General features: G+C 50.1%; 1 protein-coding gene across 1 annotated transcript; it reads right to left on the bottom strand.

Moving 5' to 3' along the window:
• Positions 1-12,714: 12,714 nt before the first annotated feature.
• Positions 12,715-15,232, bottom strand: SPATA2 (spermatogenesis associated 2). The gene is made up of 2 exons (XM_007938323.2): positions 14,818-15,232; positions 12,715-13,941 (listed from the first exon to the last, which is right to left on the bottom strand). The coding sequence occupies exons 1-2, from the start codon at positions 15,151-15,153 to the stop codon at positions 12,715-12,717; spliced, it is 1,563 nt and encodes a 520-aa protein (XP_007936514.1). The 5' UTR covers positions 15,154-15,232.
• Positions 15,233-21,204: the final 5,972 nt, after the last annotated feature.

The following is a 21,204-nucleotide window of genomic DNA, read 5'->3' as shown; positions in this document are numbered from 1 at the left end:
ATACCCAGAAGGTGCGAGAGTATCCATTTTAGCCATAACTTCCTATGTGTTTCTTTTCTGTCAAGTCTAGGCCATGGGAGAGGAGAATTGCAGCAGGTAGAAAGGGAACCCTGTGGTGTGAGCTGATGGGTATGAAGGCTGTGTGTGGCCTTTGGAAATGCTGCCCCATGGGCCAGTGAGCCTGGAAGACACGCCTGTCTCCCTGCAGTGGCAGCCCCACCCCACCCCTCCACAGCAGGCCCTGCGATTTTGAACCATTTCTTGGAATAAGTCATGTGCTTTTTCTAGCCTGATAGGTTGTAGGACCCCTCGGGTCAACCACACCCTGAAGGTGTGAGGCCTCATGGGCATAGAAACGGATTCCCCCCACCCTGGTCCCCAGGGGATGAGTTTGCAGTGGGCCAGCTAAGCGCCAGGGCCAGGCTGAGAGCGGCTCAGTCTCATCGTCTGACACACACTCAGTCAAGGACAGAAATGAATCCTTCTCCTCCCCGGAAACCCGTCACCTCTTTACAGAATAGTGATGCTGCCCGGGCCCTGCCGGCCTGAAGCTGAGGGGCAGGCCCAGCCCTTGTCAGCCCTGATTTGGCAGCAGGTGGCAGATTTCTTTGTACATAGTAAAATACAGAAAGATGGGGGAGTGGGGGTCCTCACTTTAAACCACGTGAGATGTGCCATCAGCAAGGCACAGCCTCATGAGGGTCCCAGATCCACGTGCCCATGGGGGCTTCAGGCTTGGAATTCCAGCAGGTGGCTACAGCTAGGACCCCACTTCTGCTCTGGAAGTGGGGAGGGTGCATGTGGGGGCAGGGTGGTGGGTGGTCAGCACAGCATGACCTGGTGGGGGCCTGGCCTCAGAACTGGTCCCCAACTCAAGTGCAAGGAGGAAGCTGGGGCAGCCCTCTGCTGTTGATTAGGGCTCAAGGCAAAAAAGGAGGCGGCCACCCGCCACTCCCTAGTGTGCCCCCTGCTGGATGAGCGGGAGGAAACCAAATCTGAGACAGGGTGGGTGCAGCAACCAGTATCACTGATAGGTTCTACCCGGAACCCAGGATCCAGGGCCCCAGGCAGGGTTCAGGGTTCAAAACGAAAACCCCCGAGTCCCAAGCAAAGCAGCAGCAGCCACGCCCCATGTAGGCTCTGACCCTTGCTCAGAGCTGTTATGGGCCACCAGTCACAGGTACCACGTGACTAAAGACAGCACATCTGTGCTCCCCACCCCCACCCCTCTGCCCCACACCATCTCACCCACTCCCACCTGGCGACCCCATCCCAAAGGGGTAAACATACCTTGGTCATCTCCACGCCTGCCTTGTGAGCTCGGACGCTGCAAGGGACCAAGCTATGTGTGCGTGGGAGTGGGTCGCCACACATAAATGCAGATTGGCGGCCAGGGAGAAGAAGCCACCCATCAGCCCTGTGGCCCGTGCTCGCCCAAGGCCTGTCATGTCCTGGGGGACAGCCTCCAGTCCTGCACTGGCTTCATCCAAGGAGGCTCCTGACTCAAACAGCTGGTGCCACGTTCATGGCTTATACCAAAGGCGGAATGTTTTCAGCTGCAAAGCTTGATTCGTCCTGGAGGTTAATCAGAACCTTGTTTTCTTTTTGGTGATTTTCTTTGTAAAATTGACAGACTTTTTTAAGCACCTCTTTTTGTCTGAAGGACCTGTGGGAAGTCAACTGCTGGCCATCTGGGAGGGGCCTGGTCCCTGAGGGAGTCTTTGCTACTCTCCTGGCTGTGGGCTTTGCTTGGGGACAGGGAGGGACGGTAGGAAATGGGTGGGGCCTGAGCTGTCTTGCCGGCTGCAGAAGTGTCATGCAGAAGTGTCATCGCTGTGAACTCTTCAGAGATTTCCGAAATGGAAGAGAGTACCACACTGGGTATTTATTTATTTATTTAGAAATAAAAAGGAATGCTACCAAAGCAGCCGGCCTCTGTCTTCACGTTGAGGGGTTTCTCGCACACGCGGGTCACGCACCTGAGCTCAGCCATGTGTCACACACTACCCACCTCCCTCTTGGCCAGCTGTAGACATGTCTCCAGTGAAGCTTTGGGTGAGGCCAGGGCCCACAGTGCCTGTGCCACTCAGTGAGGAGCACTTGTGGCCGAGGGGCTGAGAGTGTGAGCTGGACCCTGCTCTTCTTCCAGCCAACTCGGGTTCTGCCCTCAGAGGGCCAGCCCTCAGAGCCCTACTGGTCTACCCTGGGGTCATGTCAGCCCCCACAGGGCCTTGGCCCTCGGGACCCATACTGCCGTAGGATGGAAGTCAGGACGGAAGTCGGGCACTGGTTTGTTTATAAACCCCCCCCCCGCTTCCCCCCCCCATGCTTCCAAAATAGGAGCTCTGGTGGTGCAGTGCCTAAGGCATTTGACTGCTAACCCGAAGGCTGGTGGTTCAAACCCACCAGCTGCTCTGCAGAAGGAAGATGGGGCAACCTACTTCCGTAAAGATCCTCCACCTCTGAAACCAAACAGGGTCACTAAGAGTTAGAATCCACTTGATGGCAGTAAGTTTGGCTTTTTGGTTTGGTATACTTCCAGAAGGCACCAGGAGCGACTTACCGTAATAGACACAAACAAATGCATGTGATATGAAAATAAAGCCAGGCAGGAGAGCCCGTCCTGACCCCGGGCATAGGGTGGTCTGGCAAGGAGGCAAGAACTGTGGGCCTCTTAGGTCCCTCCAAACCCTGCAGTTACCCACACACAGACAAAGAAGGGAGAAGAACAGCTCACGCGCGGCCCCCACCTGGTCCAGGGCTGCCAACCTGGGTCGGCAGGACATAGGAAGGGAGGGTTGGGATGAAGACAACAGGTGCCTCTCAGCTCCCACTGTCCCACTTTTTTCTGTAATTTATTTTTTGTTGGTGAGACGAGACACAACAGAACGGTGACTGATTCAGAGCTTCTGCGTGTCCAGTGGCACTGACGACATGCTGCAGGGGGTGCAGCCGCGCCCACCCTCCTCTGCTGACTGCTTTGTTCCCCCGTAACGTGAACTCACTGCCCCCAAGTTCCCTGTCTGCTCTCAGTTGCTGTTGTCAGTTGATTCCACGTAGGTTTTTTTGTGTTTGTTTTTAATTTTTGTTATGATTTGGGTGGAAGTTTACAGAGCATATTCATTTCTGTACCGTAGTTCGTATACATTTTGTTTCAGGACACTGCAATTCCCCACAGCGTAACAGCTCTTTTGCCACTTCCTCCCCGTAGCCACCTCTTCCCTGTGTTCTTCCCTCCTCCCATGCACTCCTGTCCCCCGAGCTATTTCCCTGTGCAAACACTGCCCTTCTGTTCTCCCAAGGAGTGTATCTACCTGATGTACATGTTCACCTATATGCCTGTATTATTGTTTGGCTGGAAGCCAAAGGAGTGAGCTCAGTTCCAGACCTGAAGGGTGACTAGAGTCCATACTCTCAGGGGTCTCACCAGACTGTATCAGCCTGTGATGGTTATGTTTGTATGTCAACTTGGCTAGGTCTGGTTGAGTGGCTGGGCAGCTGGTGGTAATTCCCCATGACGAGAATGGCAATCAACTCCATGGTGGGATCTACCACAAGCAGCTGAGGAGCTGTCTTTGAGATGTGGTCTGCTTCCTGTATTTAAGGAGAAGCTTTGAGAATGGTCTCTCGCCTATGGCACGCTTGGACCCTGCATGTAGCCATGTCATTGTTCAGCAGCCTGCTATGCTCTGCCGACCTTGGGACTACAATGGACTTAAATTAACGGCCTGCCATGTGGTTTGGTAACATCAGGACTATGCCTTTTTACTTGTCAACCTTGGGGCTTCTTGGCCTCAGCAGCCAGCAGCTGTCTGAGTGAAGAAACACCTCTAGCTCCAGTGGGCCGGGAGGAGGAGGCAGAGCTGGACCCCAAGGTTGAGGGGCTTTCACCCAGCCCCTAGAGCCTGGCCCTTTGAACTTGGACTTAAAGCCTCCAAATTGTAAGAATAAACTCCTGTTTGTTAAGGCCATCCCATTTGTGGTATATTTCTTGTCAGAGCAGCACTAGGTAACCAGAACACAAAGCAAAAACTTTTTTTTTTTTTTTTTTTTAAATGATTTTGAGTTGTGTTCTACATCGTTCTCCCACTCTAACCAGGATCTCCTGCACCGATCGATCCCCCTCCAAGTGGTTGACAGTGGTAGCTGGGCACCATCTAGTTCTTCTGGTCTCGTGGTCTTAGAGACTGAGGATCTCATGGTCTACTAGGCCCTTGGATTAATTGTTTTCATGCATGTTTAGTTTTCTTCATTCTTCTTTGCTCTGGACAAGGAAAGACCCATCCTTGTATCTAGATAGCTACCTGCAAGCTTTAAAGACCCCAGAATAAGATGTAGAATAATATTTTTGTGTAGTATGTTATGCCAGTTGAGCTTGATGTCTCCTCCAACCATGGTCTCGAGCCCACAGGTCTAACTACTCACTCCCTTGGGGTAGCTGGCTGTGGCCAAGAAGCCACCACAACCTTGTCCCTCGTCTACTGTACACCTGGACATTCTTACAACACATACAAATATGCATGTAGAAACATCATCTGCCAGCCCTATACATGGTCATGGGCACACACACCACTGCCAAGACATACCTGTCATTGACCCCATCCACCCATCTATCCACCCGTAGATCAATGCTTGCCATCACTGACCACTGTTAGAAAGACAAGACGCTCACTGTCACAGGATGAGATAGCCAAGTGACGAAAACAGAATCAAGGAAAAAGAAATGTAAGCACATGCTTGCCCACCCAGCTGCCATGTCTTTTCTGTGCCCTGTTATCTTTGCTGAGAGAACCCACTTTGTTTGTATAATAGGTGGCCATGTCCTTTGCAGGGTAATGGATCCGTTCCCAGTCCAGCTATTCCTAATCACTGTGATTGGCTGAGGAACGGGGCCTATGACCTAATTCTGGTGGAAGAACGAAGCAATGTTTTCTCCCTCTCAAGACACTCCAAGACGAGAAGCACTCCCTTGCCATTCCCTGGCCTTTTCCCTCCTTTATGGGAGGATGTAGGGCCTGGACCTGCCGCAGCCACCGTGAGGCCACAGGGACGACTTCACCAGCGCAAAGTGGAAAGACAGGAAGGCCAAGGGCTCTGCTTTGTCTTCCTAAGCAAGAGCCTGTATTGTGTGCAGACACTGGACTTGCTGAGTATGAAGCAGTTCAGTGCTGTCTTCCCCACTGGCCTGCCTCCTTTTGATTTTTAACATTAAAGATGGGGAAAAAAAAAAAAAAAAAAAAGCCCAGGACCAGAGAGCCAGACTCCCTGAGCCCCTCCTTATCCAGGCCTGGAAACAGGAGGCGGAAGCGCTCAGTGTGAGCCAGGCATCTTGCCCCATGTGCACTTGAGCCTCAATATTCTTTCCTGGAGATCAAAGACAATCTCAGCATCCACCCCCGAAGGCAGTCACAGGGCAAATGCTGGCAGTCGCCGAGTCGGCTCTGCCTCGCGGCGACCCTGTGTGTCCAGTAGAGCCGTGCCCCAGAGGCTTGGCCACGGCTCGCCTTTGGGAAGCCGATCTCCAGGCCTGCTTCCTCCCGTGGGCTCTTAGTGACACTGTCACACAGTGTATTGACCAATCCCAGAACTGGAGGCAGTCAACGTCCTTATTGTTCACACCACTTCTGGTTGGTCTTTATGTTGTAGCAACAGTAATCCCGATATAACTATATGGAATGAGAAAAGCAGACTTCAAAACAACATACAGCATTAGCCTTGAAAAATTAAATTATGTGCAGATATGCAGGAAGAAAATCTGGAAGGACAGATGTCAAGTTCTAACGTTGGTTCCCCTTGATTATGGGTGATTTTAAAGATCTTGTTGCTTGTGTGTGTTTTCTGTTTCTTCTAAGCACCAGGGACGCAGGCCCCTTTCAGCCTGGTGCCCCACTTCTCCACCGGACTCCCCCTTAGCTTTCTCATGGCTGCCCCATCTCCCGCATCGCAGCCCCTCCAGGCAGGAGGAAGCAGCAGGCTGGGAAGACGGGAGCTGCCCCTTTGCAGAAGTCACACAAAGCGCTTTTCCACTGCAGGGAGGAGACTTGGTGGTGGGGCCATCCCGGCAGCAGCAGAGGCTGGGAAACTCAGTGTTGATTCTGGATGGCCAATGTATCTGACCACAAAACTCGGCTTCAAGTTACCAAGGAAGAAGGGCTGAGTAAGATCGGGGTGTGATTAGCAGTGTCTGCCACAGCTCTCGTCCCCCCGCCAGACACAGGCATGTGGGTGCACAGATTGGGGTTGGAGCTGGCAGCAGAGCTTGCGTGGGACAGCTGGTGGGCCTGACGATGTTTAAATAAGTGTGTCATTTACATATGCAAATGCAGCAATCTGCTGTGAGGGCGCAGCTCACAGGAGCAGGTGCTCATCTCTGAAAAGCGACTGTCCAGCTGAAGAGACACCCAAGGGATGGCAGTAGAGGACAGTGACGCCATTTCCCATACTATGGCGTAAAACAAACCCAGCACCTGGCCTTGGTCTGGCCCAAGGACTGCACGTTCATCCCACAATGCATCAGTCTTTTCCCCAACAGCCATGCCCCTCACAGGGCCAGCAGAGTGGTGGTCACCAGCACAGGCCAGTCCCCAAACCTCGGCTGCTCTTCTGCCAGCCCTGCAATTTCTGCCATGTTTTGCTTTGAGTCGATTCTCATTTTTAAAGATCACCTTAAATTGATTTTAAAATGTGATATGCTGATGATATGATCCTATACCTAGAAAACCCAAGCGACTCAGTCAAAAATCTACTGGAACTAATTGAGAGATTTAGCATCGTGGCAAGACACAAGATCAACACCCAAAAATCAGTTGGATTCCTCTACAACAGCAAAGAGATTGCTGAAAAAGAAATAAGGAAATCAATACCATTTACAATAAATAAATAAAATACTTGGGAATAAATTTTCCAGGGACACAAAAGACCTATACAAAGAAAACTAAAACAAACTACTTCAAGAAACCGTAAGAGATCTACATAAATGGAAGAACACACCATTTTTGTGAATAGCAAGATTGAACATTGTGAAAATGTCAATTCTACCCAAAGCAATCTATACATTCAATGCAACCCCAATCCAGACCTCATCAAAGTTTTTTAAGGATATGGAAAAACAGTCACTAACTTTATATGGAAAGGAAAGAGACCTCGGATAAGCAGAGCACTACTGAAGAAGAACAAAGTAGGAGGTCTCACACTGCCAGATCTCAAAACCTACTATCAGCCACAGTAGTCAAAACTGCCTGGTATTGGTACAGTGACAGACACATAGACCAATGGAATAGAATTGAGAACCCAAAATAGCTCCATCGACCTATGGTCAGCTGATCTTTGACAAAAGGCCGAAATCCATTAAATGGGGAAGAGAATGTTTGATAAATGTTGCTGGCAAAACTGGATATCCATTTGCAGAAAAATGAAACAAGGTCTATACCTCACACCATACACAAAAAGTTAACTCCAGATGGATCAAAGACTTAAATGTGAAACCTAAAACTATAAAGTTCCTCAAGGAAAAACTAGGGGCACATTTAGGGGCTTTAATATATGGCATAAATATACTATCAAGCATAACCCAAAATGCACAAACAGCAAAAGAGAAACTAGGTGAATGGGACCTTCTAAAAATTAAATTTTTATGTGCTTCCAAAGACTTCTGCAAAAGAGTCAAAAGAGAACCTACAGATTGGGAAAAAATACTTGGCAATGACATATCTGACAAGGGAGTTACCTCTAGAATTTATAGAGAATTCCAACACCTCAATAACAAAAAGGTAAATAATGCGATTAAAAAATGGGGAGAAGACATGAATAGACACTTCACCAAGGAGGATATTCAAGCAGCCAACAAACATATGAAGAAATGTTCACGATCATTAGCCATTAGAGAGATGCAAATCAAAACAACGAGATACCATCTTGCCCCAGCAGTAGTAGCAAAGTTCAACAAGACAGAAAATAACAAATGTTGGCAAGGTTGTGGAGAGATTGGGACTCTGGTACACTGCTGGTAGGACCATAAAATGGTACAATCACTGTGGAAAGCAATATGGCAATTCCTTCAAAAGTTGGAATTAGAAATACCATTTGACCCAGCCATTCCATTACTAGGTATATATCCTGAAGAAGTGAGAGCCATGACAAGAACAGACACACGCACACCCATGTTCATCGCAGCACTATTTACAACAGCCAAAAGATGGAGACAACCTAGGTGTCCATCAACTGAGGAACGGATAACCAAACTATGGTACATACACACAGTGGAATACTATACAACCCTAAAAAATAATGTACAATCTGCAAAACCCCACATAACGTGGATGAACTTGGAGGACATTATGCTGAGTGAAATAAGTCAATCACAGAAGGACAAATATTGTATTAGTCCGTTATTTTAACAATCAAGGAAAGGTTTATCTATGGAAGGAAGTTTTCTATGTTGGTTACCAGGGGTGGGAGGGGAGGGGAGGGGAGGCCAGGAAACAGATAGGTAAAGTAGAGATAAGTATTGATATGGGTGAAGAGAAGGGCAATGTACTAAATGTGAGGGGTCAACATGGTGGCCTTAAAGAAGAGGAAGACACAGAGAGGTACATGGGAGGTACAGACAACAAAGATGAACCCTTTTGCACATACAGTACTACGCTGTCAGTGAAGGCAAACATGAGTATACGAGTGGATGGGTGGACAGGCTGAACTATGAGGTAAGTCTATGAAGCAGGAAGTGTACCCCAAGACCATGTATAGGGCTGGCAGACAATGGTCCTAGAAGTGTATTCGAATGTTCTATAACTCCCAGGTGTATAGTAGAGCTGACAGGGGACAAGGTTGTAGTCACTTCTCAGTCACAGCCAGCTACCCAGAGTGACCGAGTAGTTGAACCAGTGAGTTCAGGACCACAGTTGCAGGGACATCAAGTTCAACTGGCATGTTGTTGTTGTTATTTGCTACAAAAAACATTGTTCCACCTCCTCTTAGGCAAGTAGTGACTGGGATCTTAAAAACTTGCAAGCAGGCATCTAGATGCAACAATGGGTCTCTCCTCATCCAGAGCAAAGAAGAATGATGAAAACCAAAGATTCATGGAAATAATTAGTCCTTGTAACTGGAACACCATGCAATCTGCAACCTATATGACTATGAGACCAAAAGAACGAGATGGTGACCGGCTACCACTGTCAACCACTCGGAGGGGGATCTATGTAGGAGATCCTGGATAGACAGGGAGAAAGAATAATGTGGAACAAAAGTAAAAATCATTGCGGGGGGGGGGGCAGGTTTGCCAGTGTGATAGAGCCTGGTGGAATCCGAGACTATGGCTCCTAGCTGCCCTCAGTCTGGAATTGAACCCACACCTGTGGCTTCCAGCCAAACAAAAGATAGGCATATAAGTTGAACATTTACCTGAGATAGATACACTCCTTGGAGAGATGAATCATGGGAGAAAGGGCTGTTTAGGCACAGGGAGACGGCTCAGGGGACAGGAGTGCATGAAGGGATGGACACAGGGAAGAGGTAATTATCAAGAGGAAGTGGAAGGGGATCTGTTGCATTGTGGAAAATTGTAGTCAATGTCATGAGACAAAGTCTTGATTCTGTTTCTTGTTGTATGGAAAGTGAATTTGCTCTGTAAATTTTCACCCAAATCACAATTAAAAAACAAAAAAAAAAGCAATCCCCTCTCCTCACACTACTGCAATGGAAACACAGCCCAGCTCGCCCTAAACAGAAGGCAGCTAAACTTCTGCACCAAAGGCTTGAAGCCTGACACCCACTCTCCCTTCGCTAGGGAGCATTACCTGAGACCCCCTCCTTGAGGCCCTGAAATGGACCCAAGGAATTAAAGGTGGAATTAATCTTCCTATGATGTTATTCACCGCCACCGAGCCCCTTCTCTGGAGCAGGCAGCCTCACTTCCAGGAAACACGGTGGGACTCTGCCTTTTCCTCGTCTGCAAGAGGGGGGTGGCAACAGCATCCACCTCATGCTATTGCTACTGGGTAGCCCCATGTGACGGGCCAGAACTGCCCCCCAGTTTTCTTGGTTGTAATTGTTACGGGAGCAGATGGCCGTCTCTCTCCCGCAGAGCTGCTGTGTGGGTTCAAACCACCCATCTTTCGCTTAGCAGCCAAGTGCTTTACTGCCGCACCAGCAGGGCTCCTTTCCTGCCTTACAGTGTGGCTGTTCAGCCACGTGCAGTCGGGCATCTGTACAGTATCAGCACGCATAGCACCTGGCACAGCATTTGCCAGTTTCGCAGAGTAGAAATAAGTGATTAAAGAACTAATGAGGCTGAATGGAAAATAACCAAAGAGCCTGTGCAATCCAGGCTTGACGGAGGCAGGGAGGGGACATAAAACTCCACACACATACTTAACAATGGAAGACACTTTATTATCTTTTTAATCATCTCTCGATATTTCAAGCATTGATAGAAATCAAATGCAAAACATTTGCATTTTAAAATTATCACATACTTAACTACCTCAATCACAGCAACCTCGTACAGTAAGATACACACCAAGAAGGGACAGGGTCGCGGCAGCTCCCATCCCGGTCCATGAACAGTCCTTGCATGATGCTATCTACAGCCACAGGACTTTTGCTCCCAGCATGAGTTCCCACTCCTGTGTGTGTTCACTGTGTAAGTGACGTGGCGTCATGGTTGGTCGGGAGAGTTACTGTAGTGCAGCAGGAACAAACTAGAAATGGAGAGCTAGAAAACTAGAGCTCGCAGGAGCGGAACAGGCACTGACGTTTCTGAAACGTGAAAAGCTAGAGCATCAGAGAGGAAAGCCCCGAATGGGCTGGTCTTCTAACAAAGGTGATTGAGATTCAGCTTTATGTACACATTGTATATCTACACGTGAGCTACCTGTCCCGATGGCATCAAGTGGACTCGGACTCATAGCAACTCAGAAGGACAGAGTAGAACTGCCCAGGTTTCCAAGGCTGCAATCTGTACAAAAGCAGACTGCCACATCTTTCTCCCACGGAGCGGCTGGTGGGTTCAAACCACTGACCTGTCAGTTAGCAGTTGAGTGCTTTCACCACTGTACCGCCAGGCCGCCTACATGTGATCTACCAGATGTTTAAAAAAGAGCCATATAAGATTTGAAAAACCGTAAACTCACTCAGCTGAGTCGGGAGCACATCAGCAAATTACAGCGGCCTCAGGATTCCACCAGGTTCCCATTTGCTCCAGAGCAGGGTAATCCCTCGTTCCACTGGAAAGCTCTCTGCGTGCAAGTTCCCGTGAGATGCTGTACAACGCAGACACTTAGAGCTAAAATATCTTGTTTTCTTAGTTCACAATGATGCTGTCCTCTTTTCACACTCTCGCCCCACTCCTGCCCTGCAGGGGTCAGTAATTCACATAAGGAGTTGGGAGGCTGTCTTAGGCTCAGCTGAGTGTCAGAGATGTTTGTCTAATGGGTGCACGCTGACCCCTGCCTATTTCTAGTGCAGAAAGATCGCAGTGTTGTTGCAGATGAGTCCCAGAAACAGGTGAGGAGAGGAGGACGGGGACGGAGGGATGAAGGGAATCCCAAATCATTTTCCTTCTGAAACAAGACTCAAGAAGTTTGGAGCGTGAGGTTCACGTTCCGCAAGCGCCAGTGACCAGGGCTGTAGATCCCGAGGGTGAGGCCCCTGACCGTCACTAGTCAGCAGGCACACGGCCTCACCTCTACGCCCGCACGCACCCTACGTGCATGCTGGAGGTAGGTATATAGACAGTTACTGTAGGGAAGACAGAGTGGCCTCCACCAACACAAGAAAAAGGGACATTGTCTCAGGTCCTCCTCTGCCCCCAGACTCTGCACTTCACCTGGGCTGTGGTGAGTGGAGGCTACAATACAAACATGAGACCCTCCCTCGGAAGACAGAAGAACCCAGGGGTGTCTTTATAAATAGCTACATAATTAATTTTCTAAACCACTTTGAAACACGCGACAAGTTGTATATTTATTTAAAAATAAATCTTAAAAATATCTATTTACAGTACAGTAATAGGGGCATGTGCAAACAACAGAAAGGATAAGAGCCCACCCTGCTGTGGAAGGTCCACACAGCTGGAACCAGAACGGCACAGCTTTGGAGGGAAGGTCACGAACACTGGGGGCAAACATGAGCTGCACTTGGCAACAGGCTGACATTCACCTAATACTGGACTCAATGTGGCCTTTCAAGCCCGGACAGGCAAGCGAGGCCAGGAAGCAGGGAGTCCAGGTGGGGAGGCTTGTCTTGGAGACGGGGCAGAGAAGGGATGAGCCACTGGAAGAGGTCCCAGTATGGCAGGAGGGCTCATTTCACAAGCCAACAGGCCTCTAGCTCACCACTCCAGGTGGGCATTTGGAAGTGCCATTCCCAGTCCAAGGTGTCTTCACGGTGAATGGAGGAGAGATGAGAAGAGTCCCAGAGACAGCAATCCTCTTCAAAGAAACACAACTGAACAGGGAGTGGAGAGATTAGCAAAATGAATCTAAACGGAAGCGCCACCCTCTCCCTTGTCAAACGACAAAGCAGCCATCAGTTGAAACACGAGTCAATGGTGGCTGAGTGAACCTCCCTGTGGTGCAGCCAGCTCCGCGAACCCCCGGCACCTACATGCTCAAGTGCAGGCCCCTGCTTCCAAGATCAATGCATTCATACTCTTCACCGTGGAACCAGAACGGTCAGTGGTGTAGCCCTTGTAGCAGAAGTGCAAGGTCAAGTCTATCTGTACACAAGATGGGAGAACTGGGTGGACTTGTAGTTCAGCTGGTTGTTGGGCATGAACTTGTGCAGCTCGTTCTTTTTGCAGCAGGGGTCGTAATGGTAGGCGCTGAGACAGGCATCACAGGAGACTTTTGAACACTGGGTGCAGGTGTTGGTGGCGCCCGAGCGGTTACAGAATCCACAGCGGGAGGTGGCCATGGCAGAGGGCTTTGACTTTGAGTGCAGGTGCGGCAGCCGGTCAAGGCCCTGACTCTGGCTCACGTACTTCTCCCGCAGAGATGGCCCGTGGGCCAGGCTGTCGTGGGTGGAGGCCTTGCTGGGGATGGCGCTAGGCTTGGAGGCCGGAGGGAAGGCAAGCAGGCTGTCGCAGCGCTGGCAGAGGGTGGAGCCGCATGACAGACCACAGTTTTGGCACTTGGAAAGGGCAGACTCTTTGGCGGGGGTCGTACGCTTGTGGTAGAGGGGGTGGGCGTCGTTTCTGACCAGCCACACATCCGGCCGCAGGGCATCCTGCCTGCGGTACGTGGCCCTCGGTTCTGAATCTGTGTACAGGTCCACGTCATCCTGAGTGGAGAAGTATGTACTGCGCAGCAGGCCAAGGCCGTTACTGGGAGAGGGAGCCAGCAGGTCATCCGGGCTGCCATGTGGGGAGCTGGACATGGTCAGGAGCGAGGGGGACGGGCGGATGATCTCGTCCTTGACGTCATCCCCCAAGTCTGCTGCCACAGGCTCCTTCCGCAGACTCAATGAAGCTTTCAGGGGTGGCTTCCTGCTCTCCCAGTGGCTGTCATAGGTGTCCACTGACCTCGAGGGCTTGGTCACACGGGGCTTGTAGTAGTCCTTGGCTGCCCGCTCACTGGCTGACTTCTGGAGCACCACCCGGGCCATCGAGGCTGTCAGATGCTCCCTGCCCTCGGCCCGCCACCGCAGGGCGTCTGAGCAGCCCCGCACATCCTCGGCACTGGTCTTGCGCTCACTCACGACATCCAGTTCAGAGTAGCCCTTGTCCTTCACTTGTGAGTGGATTTCCAGCATCTGCTCACACTCCACCTTGGCCAGAAAGAGCTCAAAGGAGACCATCTTCACCTGGAGGGTCTCCACCAGCTCTTGGAGCTTGTACACAGTCCCCAACTCTGGCACGTAGCCCATGTAATTCAGGATGGCCCCTATGTCCTCTTCCAGTAACGTCGACTTGACGTGATAAACGAATGGGCCTGTGTAGGTCTAGGAGGAGGAAAGGGAAAAAAGGGGCAGGGTTTTCTCTCTGAGACATACAACAGGGGCTACGCTGGAGCAGGTGGGGAGAGGGGAGCGAGTGGCCGCCCAGCTCCCCACTGCACAAGGCAGGGACCGATGTGTCCTGAGAGCTCTGAGCACTAGTGCGCGGGAAATCATAGCCCCGCACCTTTCATCAGTGGAGGGACACAGGGCACAGAGGCTCTGCTTTGTATGAGGCAGCCAGGACAAACTCAGGTGGACAAAGGGGAGTGGATTATGGGTCAAACGCCAGAAGAACAAGAATGTTCCTCTCCGGCATTCCTGGAAAGATCTGAACAGCACAGCAGACTTAAGGGCCCGACATGGTGAATCATCACTGCATCAGAATCAGCGAGAATTCCGTCCCTCTCAGAGCATCGTCTTCCTTCTTTCTCCACTGCTCCCTCTTCGCCTAAGCCCCCCCCCCCAGCTGCTGGACATCAGCGACAGCCCCCTCACTGGCCTCCCTGTTCCTACTCATGTCCCTCCATAGCCATACCCCAACAGCCAGGAACAGCCTTTTCAGATGTTAATCAGGTCCCATCACCGCCTTCAAAACCAAAAACCAAACTCACTGCCATCAATCAGACTCATAGCAACACCTCTGTCCTGGACCGCAGGGCCCTACATAACCTGGGTACTGCCCACCTTTCCAACCTTACAGCTATGACGTGAGTGGCCAGAGAAGGGAATCTCGATTAAGATTAAGAGACAGGCAAGCTGGGGAGGCGGGGTCATTCTGGTGGTTTTTCCTGAGGCAGCGGGGAGCCCAGAGGGCCGGTGGGCCAGGGAGGCGAGGGAGGAGCGGGGAGAAGGCGTAGAGAACACCTCCCTGGCACTTACCTTGATGCTTTTGAACTCTTTCTTCCATGGGTAGAGAAAGAGGTTGACGCCCAGGGTCTCTAGCAGGCCAAAGGCGCAGTGCAAGGCTCGAAGGCTGGCAGAGCCCAGTGAGCGCAGGGAGCGCTCCACCACCTCATAGAACTGGATCATCCGGAATCGATAAAAAGGGCTGACTTTGTGCAGGCTGAGCAGGGTCGAGGCCGCCACCCGCAGGTGCTCATCGCTGCCAGGCCTCTGCTTGCTGGGGGGGGCGTCCACTTTGCCCTCGTGGAACTGCACGTACTTCCGAAATAAGTCATCCTTGTATTTTGTATCCATTGAACTGGGTTTCCCCATCCGGTCCGGGGAGGGGGGCTACCTTATCTCCTCCATGGCTTCTGGCGTTGAGGCAGGTACATTGCTGAAAGCAGTGACAAGCTGCCTGCCTGGGAAGGCAGAGTGCTCTGGAAGGGCAGAAAGAAGAGGTATGTCATCTCACACAATGGTCACAGCTTCTGACTGCTGAGCACAACAGCGAGCTGACTGGCCAGTCCCCTTCTGCCCATTCATTCAATACACTCACCCAACACATGCTCCATACTAGGACAGAGTGGAAGCAAGTCAGCCAAGGTCTTTGACTTTGCCAAGCTCACAAATGACAACTGTGGTTAACATTCCTGAAGGAAAGTTTCACAGGGACACCTGAGCTAGTTTCGTAGAGAGACAGGGAATTCTGAAAGGCTCCCCAGGGCAGTGGTTTTTAGTTAGACCCAAAGGATGAGGAGTTTGCCAGGCAAGAGGTGGCTGAAGGGTATACCAGCAGAAGATCAGCAGGGACCAAGGTTCTGAGTGAACACTTTCAGAGAATGGCCTATGAGCCAGGCCCTACCGCAGGTACTTTAAGCATACTACCTTGTTTAGTCTTAGACGACCCTGGGGAGAGGGATTAGCAGTATCCGTTATAGACAGAAACACTGCAATACTGAGATGTTCATAAACTTGCCCAGGGTTGCGGACTATTAAGAGGTGGAGCTGAGATCAGATACCAGGCAGTCTGGCACCAAAGTCTGCGTGCTACACTGCCATAGCCTGCTTTCCCAGGCAGAAAGGTGCCTGGCGAGGGAACAGAAAGGCGGCTGGCATAGCTTATGTGGAATGAGCACCGAGAAGGACAAGAGATGAAGCTACAGTCACAAGCAGGATCCTGACCCTCAAGGTCTCCAAGAGCATGTGTGGAATTTTATAATTCATTCAAATAGCCATGAGATGCCACTGAAGCCCTGAAAGCTAGGGAGAAAGGGACATGATCCTATTTACATTTTACAAAGCTATCTCTTCCCCGACAGTACTCCTATGCACCCTGGAGCTCCTGTGTCCAGCTCGCGATACTCTTTACCCTGAGACCGTTTTATACTCCCATCGTCAGGGGAAGATGGAATGCTCTGAGCCAGGTCACAAAGGACTTACACAATCTTGTTGTCCGTTTAGTCTGTGTTAATAGGACCCATATGAGCCAGCAATATTCTAGATGTCACAATGCTGGATTCATCGAGGGACAGTGCCAGTGCCAGGGCCAGGGGACGCAACACAGCCTTGGGGTTGTGAATACAAGATTTGAAGCCAGACTGCCTAGGTGTGAACCCTGGCTCTGCTTCCTGAGGTAAGTTACACAGCCCCTCTGAGCCTCCGTTTTTGCATCTGAAAAAGGGTATAAAAATAGTACCTATAGTCCGGAGTTGGTATGAGGATTACAAGTAGAGGAGGTGCCTCACAGAGCACAGGCTCCAAGGAAGCCCTTGAAACTTGTCATTTGAAGGGCGTGACACCTAAGATGCCACGCGTGCTCAAGGCGGCAAGGTCAAAGTGGAGGTAAACATCTTTGATGGGGAGGGAGACATGGCATCGTCACCTGTCCTGCCTCTCCTAACCACACCAACCGCAGCTTGGTGACCATCTTACCCAGCGAAGTAATCTCAGCACAGTGCCCAAGGCAGAGTGGGTGCTTCCTAACTAGCCTTGGCTGAGTGAACGGGGCTCCCATTGGCTGGGAGACAGCAAGGAACCAAGAAAGGCACTGCTGCAATGGAACTGGGACTGACCTAGGAACGCTTCACCAAATCTGAGTTCAGCATGGGATGTCCTGAAGGTCCACCTCCTGGCAGCTATCATGAGGCAGACAAAAGCATCTGCATCTCAAGGAGCCACAAAAGTGGCTTCTCCAGGTTCTGGGAGATGCCCAGGGGTCGCAACTATGAGGCGAGGGTGGGATGTGCAGAACTAGGAACACAGAGAGGTCACCTTCTCCAACCCCACTGTCCTGCTAAGGGAGGCCCAATGGTTCAGGCACCAATATGCTTGAGGAGCACAGGGAGAATACATAAATCCACTGAGGACACAATTCTACCTCCTGACCAAGGTCAGGGGCTCTCCGTGGCCAGACTGTGGCTCACGTCTGCTCACTTCCCTTCACTCTAAGCTCCGCCCACACGGACCCTGAGTCTGTTCCTCAACTCAAACACACATCAAGCTCACATCTAGCTCAGGACCTCTGCATACAGTGTTCCTTTTGCCTGGCACGTTGTACCTCAATCTTCCCATAGCTGGTTCACGCTCATCAATCAGGCCTCAGCTCAAATGTCACCCCTCAGAGGCCTTCCCTGGCCACCCCAGCTAAAATAACTCACACCTTCGGAGTCCCTTGTGATCTCATATCCTGGAGATCGCAATCTGAAATTACCAACTTTATTCATTTACAGGCAGTCCCTGGATTATGAACAAGATGGCTCCTAATCTTTAAACCACATTTCCAGGTAAGTCAGAACAGGAGCATATCGGAAATCCAAGGAGGAGTCGCTATGAGTCAGGTCCGACTTGATGGCACATAGCAACAACAACTTCAGTGCAAGAAAAGTCTGGAAGCCTTTCAATGATCCGCAAGCTTCACGTGCAGCAAGTGAAGGCCCCTGTGGTGAAGAATTTATTGCAAGTAGGGGTTGGTTCAATCGTTTCAAAGTGAGGGCAAACTTACATAACATTCAAGGGCAAGTCTTCCCTCATTATCTGTTAAGCTCCACAAAGACAAGAACTGCGTCTGACATGTTCACCAGAATGCTTAACGGACCCTGGCACGTAGCAGGTGCTTGAGAAAATAGGTAGGATGAATGTGCAGAGGATGTGAGCATCTACGGTGCCAGCCTCCGGGTTCTCACTGGTGCCCCCAGTGGAGAGTGGGCCCAGAGGCTCCACGGATGGCATGATGGGCTGTAAGGAGCACAAGGTGTCAGAGGTGGAACTAAAAGTCCAAGCCTGGCCTTCGGTCTTGAAATTCATGCTCCTGCCATTGCCCCAGATTCCCGTGTGTGATACATATGGATGCAGCCTACCTTGTGCCAGGCCCTGGGCTGAGAGCAGCGGGGAAATGAGGAGTGGGATAGAGAACATAAGTCAAAAAGACTAGTTAATACCAAATTATGCGTGTTCTCTTAAAAAATAAAAATTCATTGCAACCCAAGAGAAGACACTCATCACTTTCCTTGCTAGAGGAGGACCCATCTGCATACACCATTTTTTATTTAACTAAGAGAAGCTTCCATCCTGCCTCTGGCCCTAGAAACTGTTTTTTAAGAGCAATTTATTTTAAATAGAGTGACCTCAAGCCTCTTAACAGGAGCTCTGAAAGCACTGTGGTTAAAGTATAGGGCTGCTAAACAAAAGGCCAGCCAGCAGTGTGAACCCAAAGATGGGGCAGTCTGCTTCCATAAAGATTACAGCCTTGGAAACTCTATGGGGCAGCAGTTCTAGTCTGCCCTATAGGTTCACTATGAGTTGGAATCGACTCAATGGCAGTGGGGTTTTTTTTTTTAACCCTTCTAAACACTGCTGTGATTTTTCTCCCAGGAAGTTACCCTTTGAGCCTAAGGGGCTGGGTTTTTACCAGTCAGCCACCCAGTCGGCTCTCCAGCTCAGTCTTTATTGCTCTGTGACTGCACCACAGTCCACACCCTTGTTTGTTGCTGGTAAACAATAAACAACCAAAGGAGATCTAACAGGCCATGCCACTGTGTCAAATTCTAAAATCGTAAGATAAAGGATGAGGAACTCATCTAAGAAGAATCCTGAACCAACCTAGGTAAGTGAGGAAAAGGGCAAAAAAAATGAATGTTAACATAAGTAAGGAAAAGAAAGGAAGACAGAAACAAACAATTACAGAGGTCCTACTATGTGCTAAGCACCAGACTTCCCACTTGAAAGCCATCATCCCGAGCAATCCTCACAACTCTATGAGGAAACCAAGGCTCAGCCATTAAGCAACCTACCCAAGAAGGCAGAGCTTGCAAGGGCCAGAGCTGGGATTTGAACATGGGTTCAAATGTTCATTTGTGTCTGGCTCACTCATCTACAGGCATACCTTGAAGCTCCTACAGACAGGCTCGGCTTCAAATCACCACAATAAAGCGAATGTTGCAATAAACCAAGTCACACAAATTTGTTTGTTTTCCAGTACACACAGAAGTTGTATTTACACTCTACTGTAATTTTTCATTAAGGAGCTCTGGTGGTGCAGTGGTTAAGGCATTTGCCTGCTAACCAAAAGGTCAGTGCTTCAAACCTACCAGCCGTTCCATGGAATAAAGATGAGGCAGCCTGCTTCCATAAAGATTTACAGCCTTGGAAACCCAATGGGGGTTGCTATAAAGCAGTGAGGTTGGTTTTCGTCTGGTTTGGTAGTTTACTAAGCGTGCAATGGCATTATGAAAAAAATTGAAATATTGTAAGAATTACCAAAATGTGACACAGAGACATGAAGTAAGCATGTGCCATTGGAAAAAATGACGCTGACAGATTTGGTTGGCACAAGATTGCCACAAACCTTCAATTTGTAAGAGATGCAGTATCTGTGGAGTGCGATAAAGTGAACTACAATAAAACGAGGCATGCCTGTATTACTGTCATTAGTAATTACAGCTAGTACTATGTACCACAGGATCAATACTGAGAGCCCTCTGCTAATTGCTCTTTGAAAATCAACTTAATCCACATGACAGCCCCTAGATAAAGAAACTGAGACTCAGAGAGACCATGTCACTTGTCCTCGGTCACAAGGTTAGGAAGACATGGTGCTGTTCAGCTTTGCTGTACCGCTGTATCAAAGCGGTCCTGCTGTCTGCTGGCCAGCTCTACTTGGAAGGACTCTGCTAAGTTGGAATGCTCTGTGGACAGCAAACACAGTCCTCTGCTAAAAATTCCTATAGTAGCAAAATTCACATCTTCCCACACAGAATGGGGCTGGAAGAGCCACCGATCTCTTTATGATGTAAGCTCGAGGGCCAAGGGAAGAGGCTGGCCAGAGACCGGCCAGTGGTGAAGCAGCTGACATCATCCCTGCTGAATACATTTTCTGGAAACACAGGCTGCCTTGTAGCTGGTCATAGCTGGTGCCTTTTCTGCACACAGAGGCAACAATTTATTCCCAGCACTCTGCAAGAACAACAGAAAAACATACTCTCTGCAAAAACAGTGTGGTTGTAGCAATCTAAGGCAGCCCAGCAACAGTAGCTGTTAATTTCTCCAAGCAACGCAGGATCAGAACGCCAAGACGTGCCAGTCTGGCAGGAAAAAAAAAAAAGGCCCTGTGACCATCCCCAACACAGCGTCAGGTGGGTGGCCAGAACCCACAGCCTTGGTGAGCACCTCCTGCATCTACAATATGGGCCCCTTATGAACAGTAAGTCAATGAAGAGACTGAGATGTTAAACAGCCAAGGACAGAATGGCTTGTGCATTATTTTTAAAGATCTCAGAGGAAAGATGCAACTGTTTCAAGTTCCACTGAACTGTATTAAAATGATTCTGGGTGGCAAAGTAATATCTTGGCTTTCCCTCAGCTGGCCCATTCGAACAGAAATGGTTCCCCCACCGGCATCTGAAGCCCCCACCCCCAGCCCCTGCACAAGCAGAAGCTATTTTGGTCCACAGGTTTCCACACCTCCATCCAGCTTCAGTCTGCTCAGAGCTCCCTCCGCTTCCAAGCAGGAGCAGCAGAGAGCAGTGCAACCCTCTCCGCCCCACTCCTGCGCACTCATGCCAAACCCGGGGCGCCAGAGACACATCTGGGGCACCTTCCACTGCCTGCAAAACACCAGCGGGCCGGCACATCCCAACTGGATTCCAGAGAAACCCAGAGGCATTCCAAGCCTCTGAAAATAACACACCCCGTGCGGAAAGCCAGCTTCCCCAGTGGCAGCTGCCTCTCTCAGACGGGCTCTGAAGGAAGCGGTTTCCCCTCCTCAGAGGACAGAAGCTGGCGGCTGCTTCCCAGCTTAGGTAATTCCTATGGTCTCGGAAGGCCGTATCAGTTATGAAAAACTCGGGCCCTCCCATTGGTTTGTGAATAATGCAGCAGCACATT

Source organism: Orycteropus afer, unplaced genomic scaffold (assembly GCF_000298275.1).
Source record: "Orycteropus afer afer isolate SDZICR_OR568_19922 unplaced genomic scaffold, OryAfe1.0 scaffold00049, whole genome shotgun sequence".
Classification (NCBI taxonomy): domain Eukaryota; kingdom Metazoa; phylum Chordata; class Mammalia; order Tubulidentata; family Orycteropodidae; genus Orycteropus; species Orycteropus afer.
This window is presented reverse-complemented; position numbering and strand designations above follow the sequence as displayed.